Raw genomic sequence first — 14,277 nt, forward strand, 5'->3', positions numbered from 1 at the left:
CGGCCAGTCCCCCGCCGCCGCCGCCGCGCCCGCCATTCTGGGCGCCCCCGGGGCCGCGGGGCCCGCCGCCGCGCCCGCCCCTGCTGCTGCCGCTGCTGCTGCTCCTGGGGACGGCGCGGGCCGGCGCCCTGGAGATCCAGCGCCGGTTCCCCTCGCCCACGCCCACCAACAACTTCGCCCTGGACGGCGCGGCCGGGACGGTGTACCTGGCGGCCGTCAACCGCCTCTACCAGCTGTCGGGCGCCAACCTGAGCCTGGAGGCCGAGGCGGCCGTGGGCCCGGTGGCCGACAGCCCGCTGTGTCACGCCCCGCAGCTGCCGCAGGCCTCGTGCGAGCACCCGCGGCGCCTCACCGACAACTACAACAAGATCCTGCAGCTGGACCCCGGCCAGGGCCTGGTGGTCGTGTGCGGGTCCATCTACCAGGGCTTCTGCCAGCTGCGGCGCAGGGGCAACATCTCGGCCGTGGCCGTGCGCTTCCCGCCCGCCGCGCCGCCCGCCGAGCCCGTCACCGTGTTCCCCAGCATGCTGAACGTGGCGGCCAACCACCCGAACGCGTCCACCGTGGGGCTGGTCCTGCCGCCGGCCGCCGGCACCGGGGGCAGCCGCCTGCTGGTGGGCGCCACGTACACCGGCTACGGCAGCGCCTTCTTCCCGCGCAACCGCAGCCTGGAGGACCACCGCTTCGAGAACACGCCCGAGATCGCCATCCGCTCCCTGGATGCGCGCGGCGACCTGGCCAAGCTCTTCACCTTCGACCTCAACCCCTCCGACGACAACATTCTCAAGATCAAGCAGGGTGCCAAGGAGCAGCACAAGCTGGGCTTCGTGCGCGCCTTCCTGCACCCGCCCGACCCTCCGCCGGGCGCCCCGTCCTACGCGTACCTGGCGCTCAACAGCGAAGCGCGCGCGGGCGACAAGGAGAGCCAGGCGCAGAGCCTGCTGGCGCGCATCTGCCTGCCCCGCGGCGCCGGCGGCGACGCCAAGAAGCTCACCGAGTCCTACATCCAGCTGGGCTTGCAGTGTGCGGGCGGCGCTGGCCGCGGCGACCTCTACAGCCGCCTGGTGTCCGTCTTCCCCGCGAGCGAGCTGCTCTTCGCGGTCTTCGAGCGGCCCCAGGGACCCCCCGCGGCCCGCGCGGCCCCGGCAGCGCTCTGCGCCTTCCGCTTCGCCGATGTGCAAGCCGCCATCCGCGCCGCGCGCACCGCCTGCTTCGAGGAGCCCGCGCCCGACGTGGTGGCCGTGCTCGACAGCGTGGTGCAGGGCACCGGGCCGGCCTGCGAGCGCAAGCGCAACATCCAGGTACACCCAGGCGACGGGGCCGGGGGGACAGCGTGCGGCTGACTAGGCGGGCTGTGCGCCGAGCCGGCCACAGGTGTGAGCGTGTGTGGGGATCCAGGTGTGTCCTCTGGGCCACGAGTGCGTTTTCGGGGATCCAGGTGTGCTCGCGAGGATACAGGTGTCAGCCGAGGTGGGGCACATGGCCCAGGAGTGCGCGTGCAGGCGCTCACGTGTGCTGGATTACAGGTGCGCATACGTAGGTGCGCGGAGTCCCGGTTTCAGGTGGTACTTAGGTGCTCCCTGAAGAAAGACAAAGGTACGTATATAGCCCGGGTGTGCACGTGGGGGTCTAGGCGCTGGCTGAGCGCACAGCGGGTGAGTGCGTGTCTGACCAGAGGTGCCTCTGATCTGGCGGTGTGGGCCTCTCAGGGCTGCCGTTGGGAGCTGGCAGATGTGTGCACGGGTGTGGCAGGTGTGCGGGGAGGCATGCAGGTGTGGGCCAGGGCCCTGCAGATGTGCGGGGTGGTGGCAAGGTGGGAGTGATAGGGGTATGTGCACCAGACTTTTGTGTCATCAAGCTGGGTCGTGCAGGAGTGTAGGGCAGACATGTGTGTGCTGCAGGGACACTGGTGCAACAGGGCGGGCCTGGCCGTGCAGTGGGACGTGTGTGGCAGGGGACACAGGTGTTTGGGAACCAGCAGGTACTCTGGGGAGGCCGCTGGTTGGGAAACAGGTGTGTTGCTGAGGTCAGCTTTTATTCACTCATTCAACCCATATTTATTGAGCACTTAGCATGTACGAGGCATAGAGGCCGTGGGGTAGACACTTGTGGAATGCCTGCTCAGCACATCACATGGCATAACTCTGGTTCTCATAATGACCCCCTGAGATGGGCTGTGTTCTCATCCTTGTTTCATAGATGAAGAAACTGAGGCACAGAGAGGTTAAGTAACTTGCTCAAGATCACACAGCTGGGAACTAGCAGAGGCAAGATTTGAATCCATGCTATCTGGCTTCAGCATCTGTGTTTGTAATGCTCCTGAGCTTTTGCTGCCTTGCAGACATGGAGCTCAGTGTGTGTGTGTTGGAGGAGTCCCCTGTGGATGAGCGGGGGGAGGTGTCGGGGCCCGGAGAGCAGAGGGAGGTAGACAGGCCTGTGTGCAGCACCGCGGTGTGCAGGGGCCAGAGAGGGCCGTGGCGCTCAGCAGGGAATGAGGAGGGGCCGGGCGTAGGGGCACCGCAGCTGGGTGGGAATGGGGCGAGGTGTCTGGGGCTGGGTTGGGCAGTGGCGAGGGGGCCAAGTTGAGATCAGTGGGTGTGCTGACCTTGGGGGGACGTGACACAGGGGGAGCCCGGCCGGCTGGCCACCCTGAAATAAAGGTCACGGTTGGTGGGTGGGGCAGACTGTCCCGGGGAGCAGTTCTGCCACCGCAGGGGTCGGCCAGGTCGGGGCTGGCTGCCCAGCGCCACAGCGGGAGCATCCACCATTCCCCTGCCCAGAGCTACGTCCCCCAGTGGGCTGTGTTTGAGGGGACAAGCTTTGTTCTGGGGTTCTCAGGCTCCGAGGAGGTGAGTGGGGAGCCAAACCCTGCCCTGTGCAGGGAAAACCCTGCTGGGGCCAGGGTCGAGGCTGGGCCAGCCCCAGGCCTTCCTCCAGCCTTTCCAGGCCTGCGTGTCCACCCAGGCCCTGAGTGTGAGTTGATCTGTGGGATTCCTCACCCGGCCGCCGCGGTCTCCCCCTCCCCCTCTGGCAGGAGCCGTCCTGGTTCCCACGGTCTCTCGTCCCCAGCCTGGCCTGGCGCAGTGACTCACTCTGCTGGAGGGGGCTGGGGCTTCCCTCTCCTTAGGGGGGCAGGGCCTCTCCAGGGACACCACCCCAGGGACAGAGTGGCCAAGGGCCTCCTCCCCACCCCAAGGCGAGGCGGATTCCCGGCTCTCCTCGGCCACTCTCCCTATGTCCCCAACAGCCCTCTCCCCTTCCCCATCCCCGACTGTGGGCCCAGGCCAGTGCCAAGGGGCAGTGTCTCCCAGGTGTGTCCAAGGCCCCAGGGTCGGGGCCTCTAGCACAGCTGCGGGCGTGGGGGGGGGTGGTTATTCTTGGGCCTGGCCTGCTGCCAACTCCCCAGTTACAGGCTAAGAACCTGGGTCAGATCCTACTCTGTCGCTTCCCAGCTGTGTGACCTTGGCAAGTGATTTAACCTCTCTGAGCCTCAGTTTCTTCATCTGTAAAGTGAGGACAATAAAAATAAATCTCTAAGGATTGTTTTAAGGGCTCAGTGAATTAATTACTATAAAGCACTTCGTACCTGGCATGTGGTGAGCACCTGATAGATGTCTGTTGTTGTTGTTGTTATTGCCCCAGGGCCATTATTAGCACGGGTCTGGGCTTGGTCCTGGGCAGCAGTGACCCATTTTGGCTTGTTGTGCAGCAGTAAAGACCCCCCCATCTCCCACCTCTGGCCTCAGATCGAAGCCTCAATAAACATTTCCTGGGCGCTTGCTGTGTGCCCAGCCCTGTGCTGTGTGCTGGGGACCAGTGGTGACTCAGTTTCTGCTCTCATGGACCCTGCAGGTGAGCAGAGGACAGACACGTGGCCAGGCACTTAAGCCCAGGGGCGTGAGTGCTGGGATGGGAGAACGTGGTGGGGGAGCCTGGTGAGGGGCATCGAGGCTTCTGGGGGAGGTGATATCAAAGCCGAGGCAGATGGGCCAGCTGGGGCAGAAGAAAAGGTCCAGGCTGAGGGCACAGCCTGCACAAAGACATGGACGGAGGACACAGCGAGGCAGGCTAGAGCAATGGAAAGGTGGTCCTGGGGGCTGGGGCAGTGGGCGGAGCCTGTGGGTGCTGGTGCAGGATGGGGTGCAGGTGGGCTGCATTGCGGAGTCCGGACTGTATCCAGGGGACATGGGGAGCCATGAAGGGTTTTATCCAGAGGAGGGATGTGATCTGAATGAGCACCTCAGTTTCCCCCTCTGTAGAATGGGAACAATGATAAAAGGCCCTGCCCCACAGGACTGTTGTGGGGCTTAGATGGGATGATACACCTAAGCTCTGCATGGAGTGCCCAGCACGTGTTTGCAGTTACTGTGATGATTTTTCATATGATTGTTTTAGAAAGTCCTTAGGTGGCTGGTGAGAAGGAAAGACGAGACGCAGGGAGAGTAGTTGGGAGGCTGGTCCATCTTGCATCTGCAAACATTTCTTGGGCACCTGCTGTGTGCCAGGGCCCGTGGTGGGCACTGGGTGCAGTGGCAGAGGCAGTGGGCCAGGCCTTGTTGTCGGGGGATGGTACGGGCCTGGTCTGAGGGCGTGGACAGAAGCAGTGGGTTTTGGATGCCAGGACGTAACCCCAGAGGTGGAGACGGGCAGGATGGAGGGGAGGAAGCTGCCCGGTCTGCCCAGCTTCGGGACAGAAGTTGGTGCAGTCGGGGTGGGGATGTGACAGAGCAGGGGGGTCTCGGGGGAGAGGATGAGTTTGGCCGGGGGCGGGGTGGTGTGGGAGGTACCAGGGGCCTGGAACCCCTTTCCCTCTGGCCCCGCCTGGCCTGACTTCTCCAGCAGCAGCACCAGGTGGTCTCGGTGCTGGGGGCCTGGACTCTGCCCCTCTGTCTGTTCTCCAGGGACGTCTGACCTCCAGGTGAGGACACGCAGCCTCCCGCTCGTGCTTTTGGGGTCTGTCAAGCCTGCGGCTCCGGAGCTGGCCGGGTGGTCGGGCCGTCCCCGCTTTTCTCCCGGGGGCTCTGTCGTCTGCTCTCCACCTTGAAGACAGTGGAGTCTTGGCCTCTGCTGCCCACTTCCCCTGGGGACCAGCCAGGGGAGGGAGGAGCTGCTGAGGTGTGACGTCAGAGGCGGGACCGTGTCCTCCTGCCTTTGGAGGGCTCCAGCTTTGTCCCGGATTGTTTTTGGCATATTTGGGGCTTTGGACTATTTTGAGAGAGAAAGCGAGTGAGGAAATTCACCTCCATTGCGTGTAGCTTGGATCCCTTTCTTCGATTCATGTTTGAGGTGACAGCAAATTAGAAGTTGCCATGTGCTATTGTTGGGGGAAACTGAGGCACAGGGTCACCCAGCAATGGGAGGGCAGGCTGAGTCTAACTCCCCTGAATCTTTCCCCTCAACCCTGGAGTGACCATAATATTTGTATTTTTAAATCACAAAGAAGACTTGACAGGGAGATGTCAGTGCTGCATTTTCAAGGTGTCTTTTTATAGTAAAGGTGGAAAAAAACCCTCAGGCAGTTTTAAACTGGCATGCGGTAGGTGGGTGCTCGTCGGCAAGAAGGCGTCTCTGAGCCAATTTAGGGGCTGAAATGCTGTGTGGAGGTGGAGGAAGACAGCTCCCGAGATGGGCTTTACATTTAGAGTTGGGCTGGGGGCTGGGAGTGAGCTCCCCGTGGCAAAGGGTACAAACAGAGACCCTTGACAGGACTTAGGAGAGGGGGTTCGGCGGGGTTGGCCAGAGAGACAGGCAGGGCTTGGGCCGGTAGATGGTTGACATCCCTCTCTGCCTGGAAATGTCATCAGTCTCCCCTCCCAGGTACATGAGGGAAAAGCTGACATCGAGTCCCGTTCTCCCACCTGTAGGCTGTGTGATCCAGGGTGAGTCATTTACCTTCTCTGGGCCTCATGCTTTCTCACTGCGGGCCTGGTGTCACTGCTGATGATGGGGCAAATGCTGAGTGTCTGGTGGGGCTGAGGGCTGTGCAGAGGGTGAGTGCCTCTTGGCTCTCTGGGGCCGAATGGTAACCATCGCCAAACTCCCAGTGCTGAGCAGGAACGCTGTGCCAGCCCTTCACAGGCACCAACGCCTGTTGGATCTCACAGCCTCCCTTGAGGCAGGAAGTGCTGTTATCCCCAGCAGATGGGGAAACTGAGGCTCAGGTCACACAGCTGGTTAGCAGGAGTGGGGCTCTGCGGCCTGGCTGTCTGGGCCCAGAGCCCACTCGGGTGACAGCCGATGTGAGCCGTGAGCTCTCGGCCCGGGGTTCTGCCTTACTTCCCTCTCCCGTGGAGATTTGGGTGGGGCCCTTTGTACAAAACCCCCATCTGTGATAGCACCTCCACGCAGGCCCCACATGGAAGCTGGGGAGCTGATGATGCCATGACTCAGTTCTAGAGTGGGGTGAGGGCAGCTGGGGCATCTGCGGAGGCCGGGGCTGATCAGGCCTCCTGAGGAAGTGGGGGAGGCAGGGGGCACCTAGCTGCGTTCATCCCTGAGAGTTTGGTCACCTCTGGAAGGAGCGAGCTCCCTGGCCCCTTGGGTGTGCAAATGAGGGGTGTGGTCAGTTTGAATGATGTCTTGACAAATCCCTTTCAACACTGACCCCAGCCGTGGACCGTTCTGGGCCCTGGGGCTGGGCAAGCCACCTCTTCCCCTCCAGAGCAGCAGCTCACTGTCCAGTGCTCGCTAGGAGGGTGGATGGAGGGTCTGTCATGGCCCTGACCATGCCTGCCATTGAGACCTGCCACACCCAGGCAGGCCCAGAGTGGTGGGTGAGTGCCAGACCCAGGTGCCCACTCCCTGGGTCCAAACCCTGGCTCCGTACCTTCCTAGCTATAGCCTCGGGCAAGTCACCTGCCTTCTCTGGGCCTCTGTTTCCCCATCAGGGAAATGGGCTCAGCCTCGAAGAACGGGGCGGCCTGGCCTTCAGCGAGGGGTGTGTGAGTCGGCTCAGCTCCCTAGAGAGTCCAATGCGCCCGCCATGGCAGCCAGTTTTCATGGCGATGAAGGAGCTGGCTCGGGTCAGTGACCTGATTGCTGGAGGGGGAACAGACCAGTGTATGTGGAAGAGGAGCACGAGGGCCTGAGGCCCCGGGCCCAAGGGGTCCCTTCCCCTTTCTGGGCCTCAGTTTCCCAATCTGAGTTGGGCTGTGGGGTGGCAAGCAAGCCCTCACTCTCTCACCAGACCTGCTCCATCAGCATCGTTATTATTGGTACTGTTGTTGTTTCTCGGGAACTTATTCTGTCAGGCACTTTGCAAAGCCCTTTGCATATAGTCTGTCTTTTAATTCCCCAGAAATGGAATGAGATGAGTGTTATCCCCAATCTACAGAAGGGGAAAACAAGGCCCAGAGAGGCTAAGTGATTCATCTGAGGTCACACAGAGGGTAAAAGGTGGAGCAGGGGTCTGGCTGCAGAGCCTGTGCTCATCACCTTTACTCCCTGGTTCTTCCAAAGACCCTGACCGAAGGGGTGGGAGCCACAGATCACAGTGGGAAGGGGTGAAGGAGTCCCTCTTAAAGGTGGAGAAACTTAGACCCAGGGAAGTTCTGCCACTGCTGGGGCTGCCGTGGGGAGTGTGGGAGCTTCCCAGTAAGGTCTGCAGAGCTGCCCCACCCCCAGGCCCAGCGTGGTCCCAGGCTGGGGCCCCCCCGGGCGTGGGCTCCTGTTCCCCAGGGCGGCAGCTGTCTCCATCTTCGCCCAGTGCCTCCTGGACAACAGCTCCTGCCTGCCTGTGCACCCAGGGGAGAGCTCACTGGAGAGTGGCAGTGTAGGAGGGGGCTCAGCTTTGTTAGATGGCAACCCCCAAAAGGGATGAGTCAGACCCTGCCCACCCTCCAGGAGCCCCCAGACAGTCAGGGAGGGATCAGGACAGAAGATACGCTCAAGCCAGAGCTGCATGCCCACCAGCCTCGATGGGGGAGTGGCAAGGCTTCCTGGAGGAGGCCGGCATTGGAGCAGAACTTTGGCAGATGGGGCCGGGGAAGGCATTCCAGGCAGAGGACACGGCAGGGGCAAAGGCCCAGGGAGTTGGTAGCACACGGCTTGGGTGGCAGGCGGAGAGGAAACTGAGAGTGTAGGGGTCTGGGGCGCCAGCCAAGGATTTGGATGCTGTCCTGTGGGCTACAGGAAGCCAGCAAGGCTTCTGGGGAAAAGCATGACATAGTCGATCTGGTTGGAGAAGGGCCTCCGTGGCTGCCAGCCCCTCCTTAGTCCCGCCAGGCGCTGGCAGGAGCTCTCTCCCAGGGCCCCCACTGCGGCTGGGCCAGGTGACTCCTGAGGGCCTCTCCAGCTCTGAGAGCGGTGTGGGGGTTGCCGTGGAAACCAGCCGGTCCCCGTGTGGGGACAGGCCCGGGAAGTCTCCAGGTGCCAGCCCCGAGGATTTGGATCCTGGCTACCTCCAGAGCATGGCCATTTTCTTCTTCACAAAGCCTGTGTTTGGGCCAGGGCCGAACCCAACAGGCGGCCCCCTCCTGCTGACACTCGGGCCACCGAGGTCTGCCAGGCGAGCAAGGCCTACCCGGCCCAGGCTACCACACTGTGCCCTGAAACCTGATAAATCACCACTGGAGGAGGAAGCTTGACTCCATCACCAGGCCGGCCAGGCCTGTGGGCGTGAGTTGCCTTCTGCTCCATCGGTGAATCCTGGGTGCAGGGGCCGGAGGCCTTGAGGTGCAGGCCAGGCCGGAAAGGAGCTGTGCCAGCTCGGCAGCCACCTCTGCCCCATCCCCCTCCGGGCTCGTCCACCAGCTGTGTTTGAGCTGATTGAGCCCTGCAGAAGTGGCCATCTCCTTGATGGGCCTCAGTTTCTCCAGTTGCAACCCAGGGCCTTTCCAGCTCCAAGCGGCCAAATTCCAGCGGCTGTTGGCAGCGCCGGCTGCAGCCGTGGTGGAGAGGCTGTGCTGGAGGCTGAGGACTCTAGAGCCAGCCTGCCTGCGCTGGAGGCTCGCAGCGGGCCGTGCTGGCTGTGGCACCCAGCACAAGTCGCTTCACCGCTCTGTGCCTCAGTTTCCCCATCACCTTGTCAGGGGGTGGTGAGGGTCAAATGGGCTTATGCAGGCCGAGGTCTCCACAGAGTGAATGGTAGCTGGGTCTTCTGATGTTGTCGACATGACTGTATTGTTATTATTATGAAGCTGTCCCTTCCTGACTTGGGCGTGGTCTCTGAACTGGGATGTGGGCAACTAGAGAGAAGGACCCATGTGTCACCTCCATGTCCCCAGCACACGGACCCAACCCAGAGATGTTTGCTGGGGGTCCCAGGCCAGCCTTGTCCCCTCAGCTGCGCCCACAAGCAGTTGTGTGGTGACTCTGGGACCGAGGCCAGCACCCCCAGGGGAGGGGAGAGGCTGTGAGTTCAGGCTCCAGGCCCCTCAGGCAGGAGGAGAGGGGCCAAATGTGCCCGGAGAGGCAGCTGCAGCTCTCAGCTCCTCCTGGCCTGATTCCCCTTCGGGAGAGAAGCGGACGGAAGTGGTCCAGGCCGAGGAGGGGCTGAGCGCAGCTCTGCCACCCCGCCCCCACCGAGCGGGAGTGACTTTTCCCGAGGCCGCGGGGCCGGGAAGGATCGCTGGCTGCCCATCCCACACTGTGCTCCTCTGGGACCGGGGGGGAGGGCTGGAAATGGGGCCGGGCTGGGCTAGAATGAGAAACAGCTTTCAGAAGGGGGAGCTGGGTGTCTGGGGGGCCGTGTCCAGCTAACAAAACAACGGCTGCTTGAGTCAGCGGCTGTGGCAGCAGCTCCCAGGCAGGCCATGGGCTCCTGACGCCCCATGCACGGTGAGGGTGGCGCTGCTGGTCCAGCCTCGGATGCTTGACTTCAGGAAGTGGTGGAGCGGCTTGTCCGGGGGGCTCCCCTGTGCTCTGGCGTCCCTGAGCCTCTGCCCTGGTGGCCTGCTTAGCTAATTGGGGGCGTTAATTGAGCACCTACAGTGCCTAGTACTGAGAGCTGCTGCGGGCTGAGCCCTTTCCAGGAGTCCTCTGTGATGGGTGCTCTGACTGTCCCCATTTTACAGATGAGGGGACTGAGGCTCAGAGAGGGTGGGGCGTCGCACAGTTAAGAGTTAAGAGCTGTGAGACTTAGCATGTCCAGAGCCTCAGTTCCTCTGTCTATAAAATGGGGACACAGAAGAGTGTGTGTGCCCCAGGTGGCTGTGAGGTGACTCTGGGTGCCTGCACACAGCAGGTCTCTGGTCCAGGCCATCCTCAGACCTCAGCAGGGAGTTGCCCCTCCAGGCTATGTCCGGATGGCGGGAGGGCTCAGCATGCCAGTTGTGGGTAGACAGACATACCGTCCTCAGGGTGGCCTGGCTGGCTGGTTCATGTGGCCCTTCCAGAGGGTGGCCAGCTAGCCTGGATGACCTTAGTGCCCTGGAATGGGGTGACCCACTTCCTCCAGAGATGGGGTCAAGGAAACCGAGGCAGGCCTCTCTGAAGCTCTGGAACGGTCAACCCAAGCTGTAGTGTCCATTGCCATTTGTCTGTTTTTCTGCCTGATTCCAGCAGCCTGCGCCAGGTGGGGAATTACTGTGCTGTGTGTCCTGAGGAAGCCTCTGTTCCTCTCTGTGCCTTGGCTTCCTCAAGGTGCTGCTTTTCCTTTCTGGCTCAGGGCCAGGCCTCCTGACTGTTGCTCGCTGGCCTGGTTGGCCATCCTCCCTTCCCAGGCCTCCAGGAAGCGAGTGTCCGCATCACTCACTGGGAGGTGCTGGTATTTCCTTTGGCGGCAAGCGGCTTCCTCCTTGGCGTAGGGGCAGTTGCCAGAGGGCCCCCAGAGCCGAGTCCATCCTGCCCCTCCCAGTGCCAGCACACAGTAGCCCCATGGCTCTTTCCATGCCTCAGTTTACCCTCGGTGGAGGGTCAGCTCAGTGGAGTGGTAGCTCCATGGCTGCGGTGTTCTGAGAAGCTGCTGAGGTGGGAGGGAGGCAGCTGGGTTTGGGAGTCGCAGGGATGGCCTCAAATCCTGACCCAGTCATGTGTGCGGCTGGTGGGCAGCCTTGAGAACGCTTCCCCTGAACCCTTGGAGCTGCGGCCGAGCGAGTCCAGTGGCCCTCTGTCTTGCCCAGGCTTCTGAGATCTGTAGACTGTGCCCGTCAGACCCCCACCACAGACCTGCCTCTCTCTGCTTGCTGCGCTCCTCTAGGGCTGTCTCTGGGGCGTTCTCCTGGCCCGTCTGCAGCTGTCTGAGCTGAGGGAGGAGCTGGCCAGGACGGGGCTCAACGGAGGCTGCAGAGGGGCAGGCCAGGTGGAGAGGGCCTTGAGGGCCCAGGAGCAAAGTTTGAGTTTATGTTGAGGGCACTGGGGATCCACTGAATGCTGTTGAGCTATGGAGGGGACACTACCTGCTTTGTTTGTGTTTTTTGTTTTTGAGGAAGATTAGTCCTAAGCTAACATTCGCCCCCAATCCTCCCCGCCTTGCTGAGGAAGACTGGCCCTGAGCTGACAGCCGTGCCCATTGTCCTCTGTTTTATGTGGGACACCGCCTCAGCATGGCTTGACAAGTGGTGTGTAGGTCCACACCCGGGATCCAAACCAGTGATCCCCAGGCTGCCGAAGCAGAATGTGTGAACTTAACTGCTGTGCCACTGGGCTGGCCCCTGCATTGTTTTTTTAAATAAACATTTTACTTTGGACTAATTTTAGATTTACAGGAAAGTTACAAAGGTAGTACAGACAGTTCCTGCACACTCTCCCCTCGGTTTCCCCATCGCCAAGGTCTTACTCGGGTACATTTGTCACAAGGAGGAGACCCACATTGGACTGAGCCCTCCTCTAAACTCCAGGCGGGACTCCCGGAGCGCCCCTCCTCTTCCAGCATCCCGCGTTGCATTTAGCGTTTTGCCGGTTTAACAGCAGCTCCCTCTGCTGCAGTGGGGGGCGGTGGGTGAGCGGCCACCCGCAGCCCGCTGCTTCAGACCAAAGGGGAGGACTGTGTGCTTTCAGCTCCTCGCTTTACCGGGATCGCGGGTCGATTGCAGTCAGAACCTTGAGGCGGGGAGGTGCCTTCACGCCCCAAGCACAAAGCGCCAACAGCCAGTGCAGTCTGCACCTGGGACGAAACCGCTGGGTCTTGCAACCTGCCGTGGTGCCCGCCACCGACACCGCCTCCTCCTCGCAGTGCCAGCTGCAGCAGGACTGAGGTGTGGGGGGGGTCTGCAGGCAGGATGTGGGAGGCCTGAGAAGCCAGGCTCTTGAAGCTCTTGCTCCAAATGGCTTCCTGGGGAGAAAAAGTCAACACAATTACAGTTGGTAGTGAAATCAATATGTCAGAGTTTTAATGGGAGAGTGGGCAGAACTGAGCTCTGGCCCCAGGAGGCAGCCAGCTGGAGGGGGAAGGGGTGTCTTGCTCTTAGAAAAGAGCTGAGACCGGAGGCAGTTGCTCATCCCTTTTTTAAAAAAATTTTTTTGCACCAGCTTTTTTTTTTGAGGAAGAGTGGCCCTGATCTAACATCTGTGCCCATCTTCCTCTATTTTATGTGGGATGTCTGCCACAGCATGGCTTGACAAGTGGTGCATGGGTCCACACCCAGGCTCTGAACTGGCGAACCGTGGGCCACTGAAGTGGAACGTGTGGACTTAACTGCTGTGCTACCAGGTGGGCCCCTCATCCCATTTTAGAGCAGGATAAAATTAAGTTCTTAGAGGAACGAAAACTAGCAGCCAGGTGTTGTCTGGGCCTGAACACCTGCCTCCCCTGTGGTGCCACACACACAGCAGATGTACAGTTAACCCATATTTTATCCTCAGTTCTCCAGTACCCGGCACGGCAGTGTTGTTCTCAGTCTCTCTGGTTGGAAAGGAAACAGCTGAATACAGTCATTCACACTTTAGTTAAAATTAATTTTCTTTCTTAGTAAACACTCACCCCAGAGCACAGTCTCTGCTCTGGAGGAGCTCATGCACATGCTACTGTGATAAATGCCAGTGGTGTCACAGAGGAGGGGAGATTTTGTTTGAGCCACATCTTGAAGGGTGGCTAAAAACTTGCTGCCTGGGCACGCCTGGCAGAGGGAAGTGCATGAGTCAAAGCAAAGGGGACTGATGGGCTAGGGGAGATATGAGTGGCTCAGAAGTGTGGGAAGGGCATTGGCTGCTGAGGGAACAACATGAAGGTTCAGGAGCCCTCGCGGGAAAGCACGGCCACATTTGAGAAGCTGCAGAGGTTGGTGTGGTTGGAGCAGAAGGTAGGGCGGAGGAAAGAAGTGGGACTTGGGACCTGAGTAGTTGGTGGGGGCCAGATCATGAAGGCCTGGAATGCCAGGCTCCATCCTGAGGACAGCCGGGAGCCAGGGAAGGGCTTTATGTCAGGGAGGGGTGACCAGTTCTGTGCTTGGGAAGGTGGCCTGGGGACCAGAGGCCCCTGCGCTCAGCCATGCGGTGTGGAAAGGCCTGGGCCGGGGGTGGGGCACATGCAAGGCGGTGCCGATGTCGGGGTGGGATTTGGGGCCTCGGAGCTGACTGCCCCTGGAGACCAAGTTCAGCTGAGGCCACCCTCAGGCAAGCTGCCCATCCCCAAGCCTGCTGTCCCCTTTGCTGGGCCTGCAGTCTCTTCCCCTTCCTGCCAGGCCCAGGGCCTCATGTCCCAGCGTCTGTCCGTCCGTTGGTCATTTCCAGCCAGCCAGCCAGCCAGCCTGCAGCCCTGTGGTCTCCCCAGGGAGTCAGCCTCCCCTTGGAGTACAGATTACTCAGAGCGGCCGGTCCGTTACTTCTCCTTTAAGTTTTTTTTAAATTTTATTTTTAGGATAAGAAAAAAAAAGTTGGAGGCAAGGCTTTGTAGAAAATTCCTTTGGTGCAGAATTGATGGCTGTGGACGTCAGGGGCCGGGGGTGACAGTGGCTCTGGCCTGACCTCTGCAGCCACCCCCCGCCGGCCGAGCTGGGTGCCTGTGCCTGCCTCCCCCTGGACCCCATCGCAGGACCGGGACCTCCGGGGTCCCCTCCCCACCCCTCCTTCCCACCCCTCCTGGAGCTCAGGGAGGAGACACATGTCCTCTGGGCGAAAGTCTACAACAACTTCTCATTTAAGGACGCGAGTAATCCATAGTCAGTGAGGAAAAGTTCCGTCACCTTCAGGGAAAGGCCCCCATGCAGCCCTCGCCCACTGCCCCTGCCTGCTGGAGCCCCCTCCCTGTAGCTGAGGGGGCGGGCCAGGAATCTGGGGACAGGGGGTAGCACCCTCTTTCCAGGGCTGGCCCCCAGCACGGGCGCACACGGTGAAGGCTGGCAGGCTGGGTCTGGAGCTGGAGGACAGAAGGCGCCATGTCCAAGACAGTCTGGGGAGGTC

The 14,277-nt window shown here is 61.1% G+C and overlaps 1 protein-coding gene across 1 annotated transcript in view; it reads left to right on the forward strand.

The window, feature by feature from the left end:
* Positions 1 to 5: 5 nt before the first annotated feature.
* The window catches only part of PLXND1 (plexin D1), a gene marked incomplete at its 5' end in the record, with an annotated part of 50,408 nt that continues 36,136 nt past the window's right edge, over positions 6 to 14,277 (forward strand). The window contains one exon of the mRNA XM_046683529.1: positions 6 to 1,301. Coding sequence (XP_046539485.1) covers positions 6 to 1,301 — 1,296 coding nt within the window. The remainder of the gene's footprint in view (positions 1,302 to 14,277) is intronic.

This window comes from Equus quagga, chromosome 1 (assembly GCF_021613505.1).
Source record: "Equus quagga isolate Etosha38 chromosome 1, UCLA_HA_Equagga_1.0, whole genome shotgun sequence".
Lineage (NCBI taxonomy): Eukaryota > Metazoa > Chordata > Mammalia > Perissodactyla > Equidae > Equus > Equus quagga.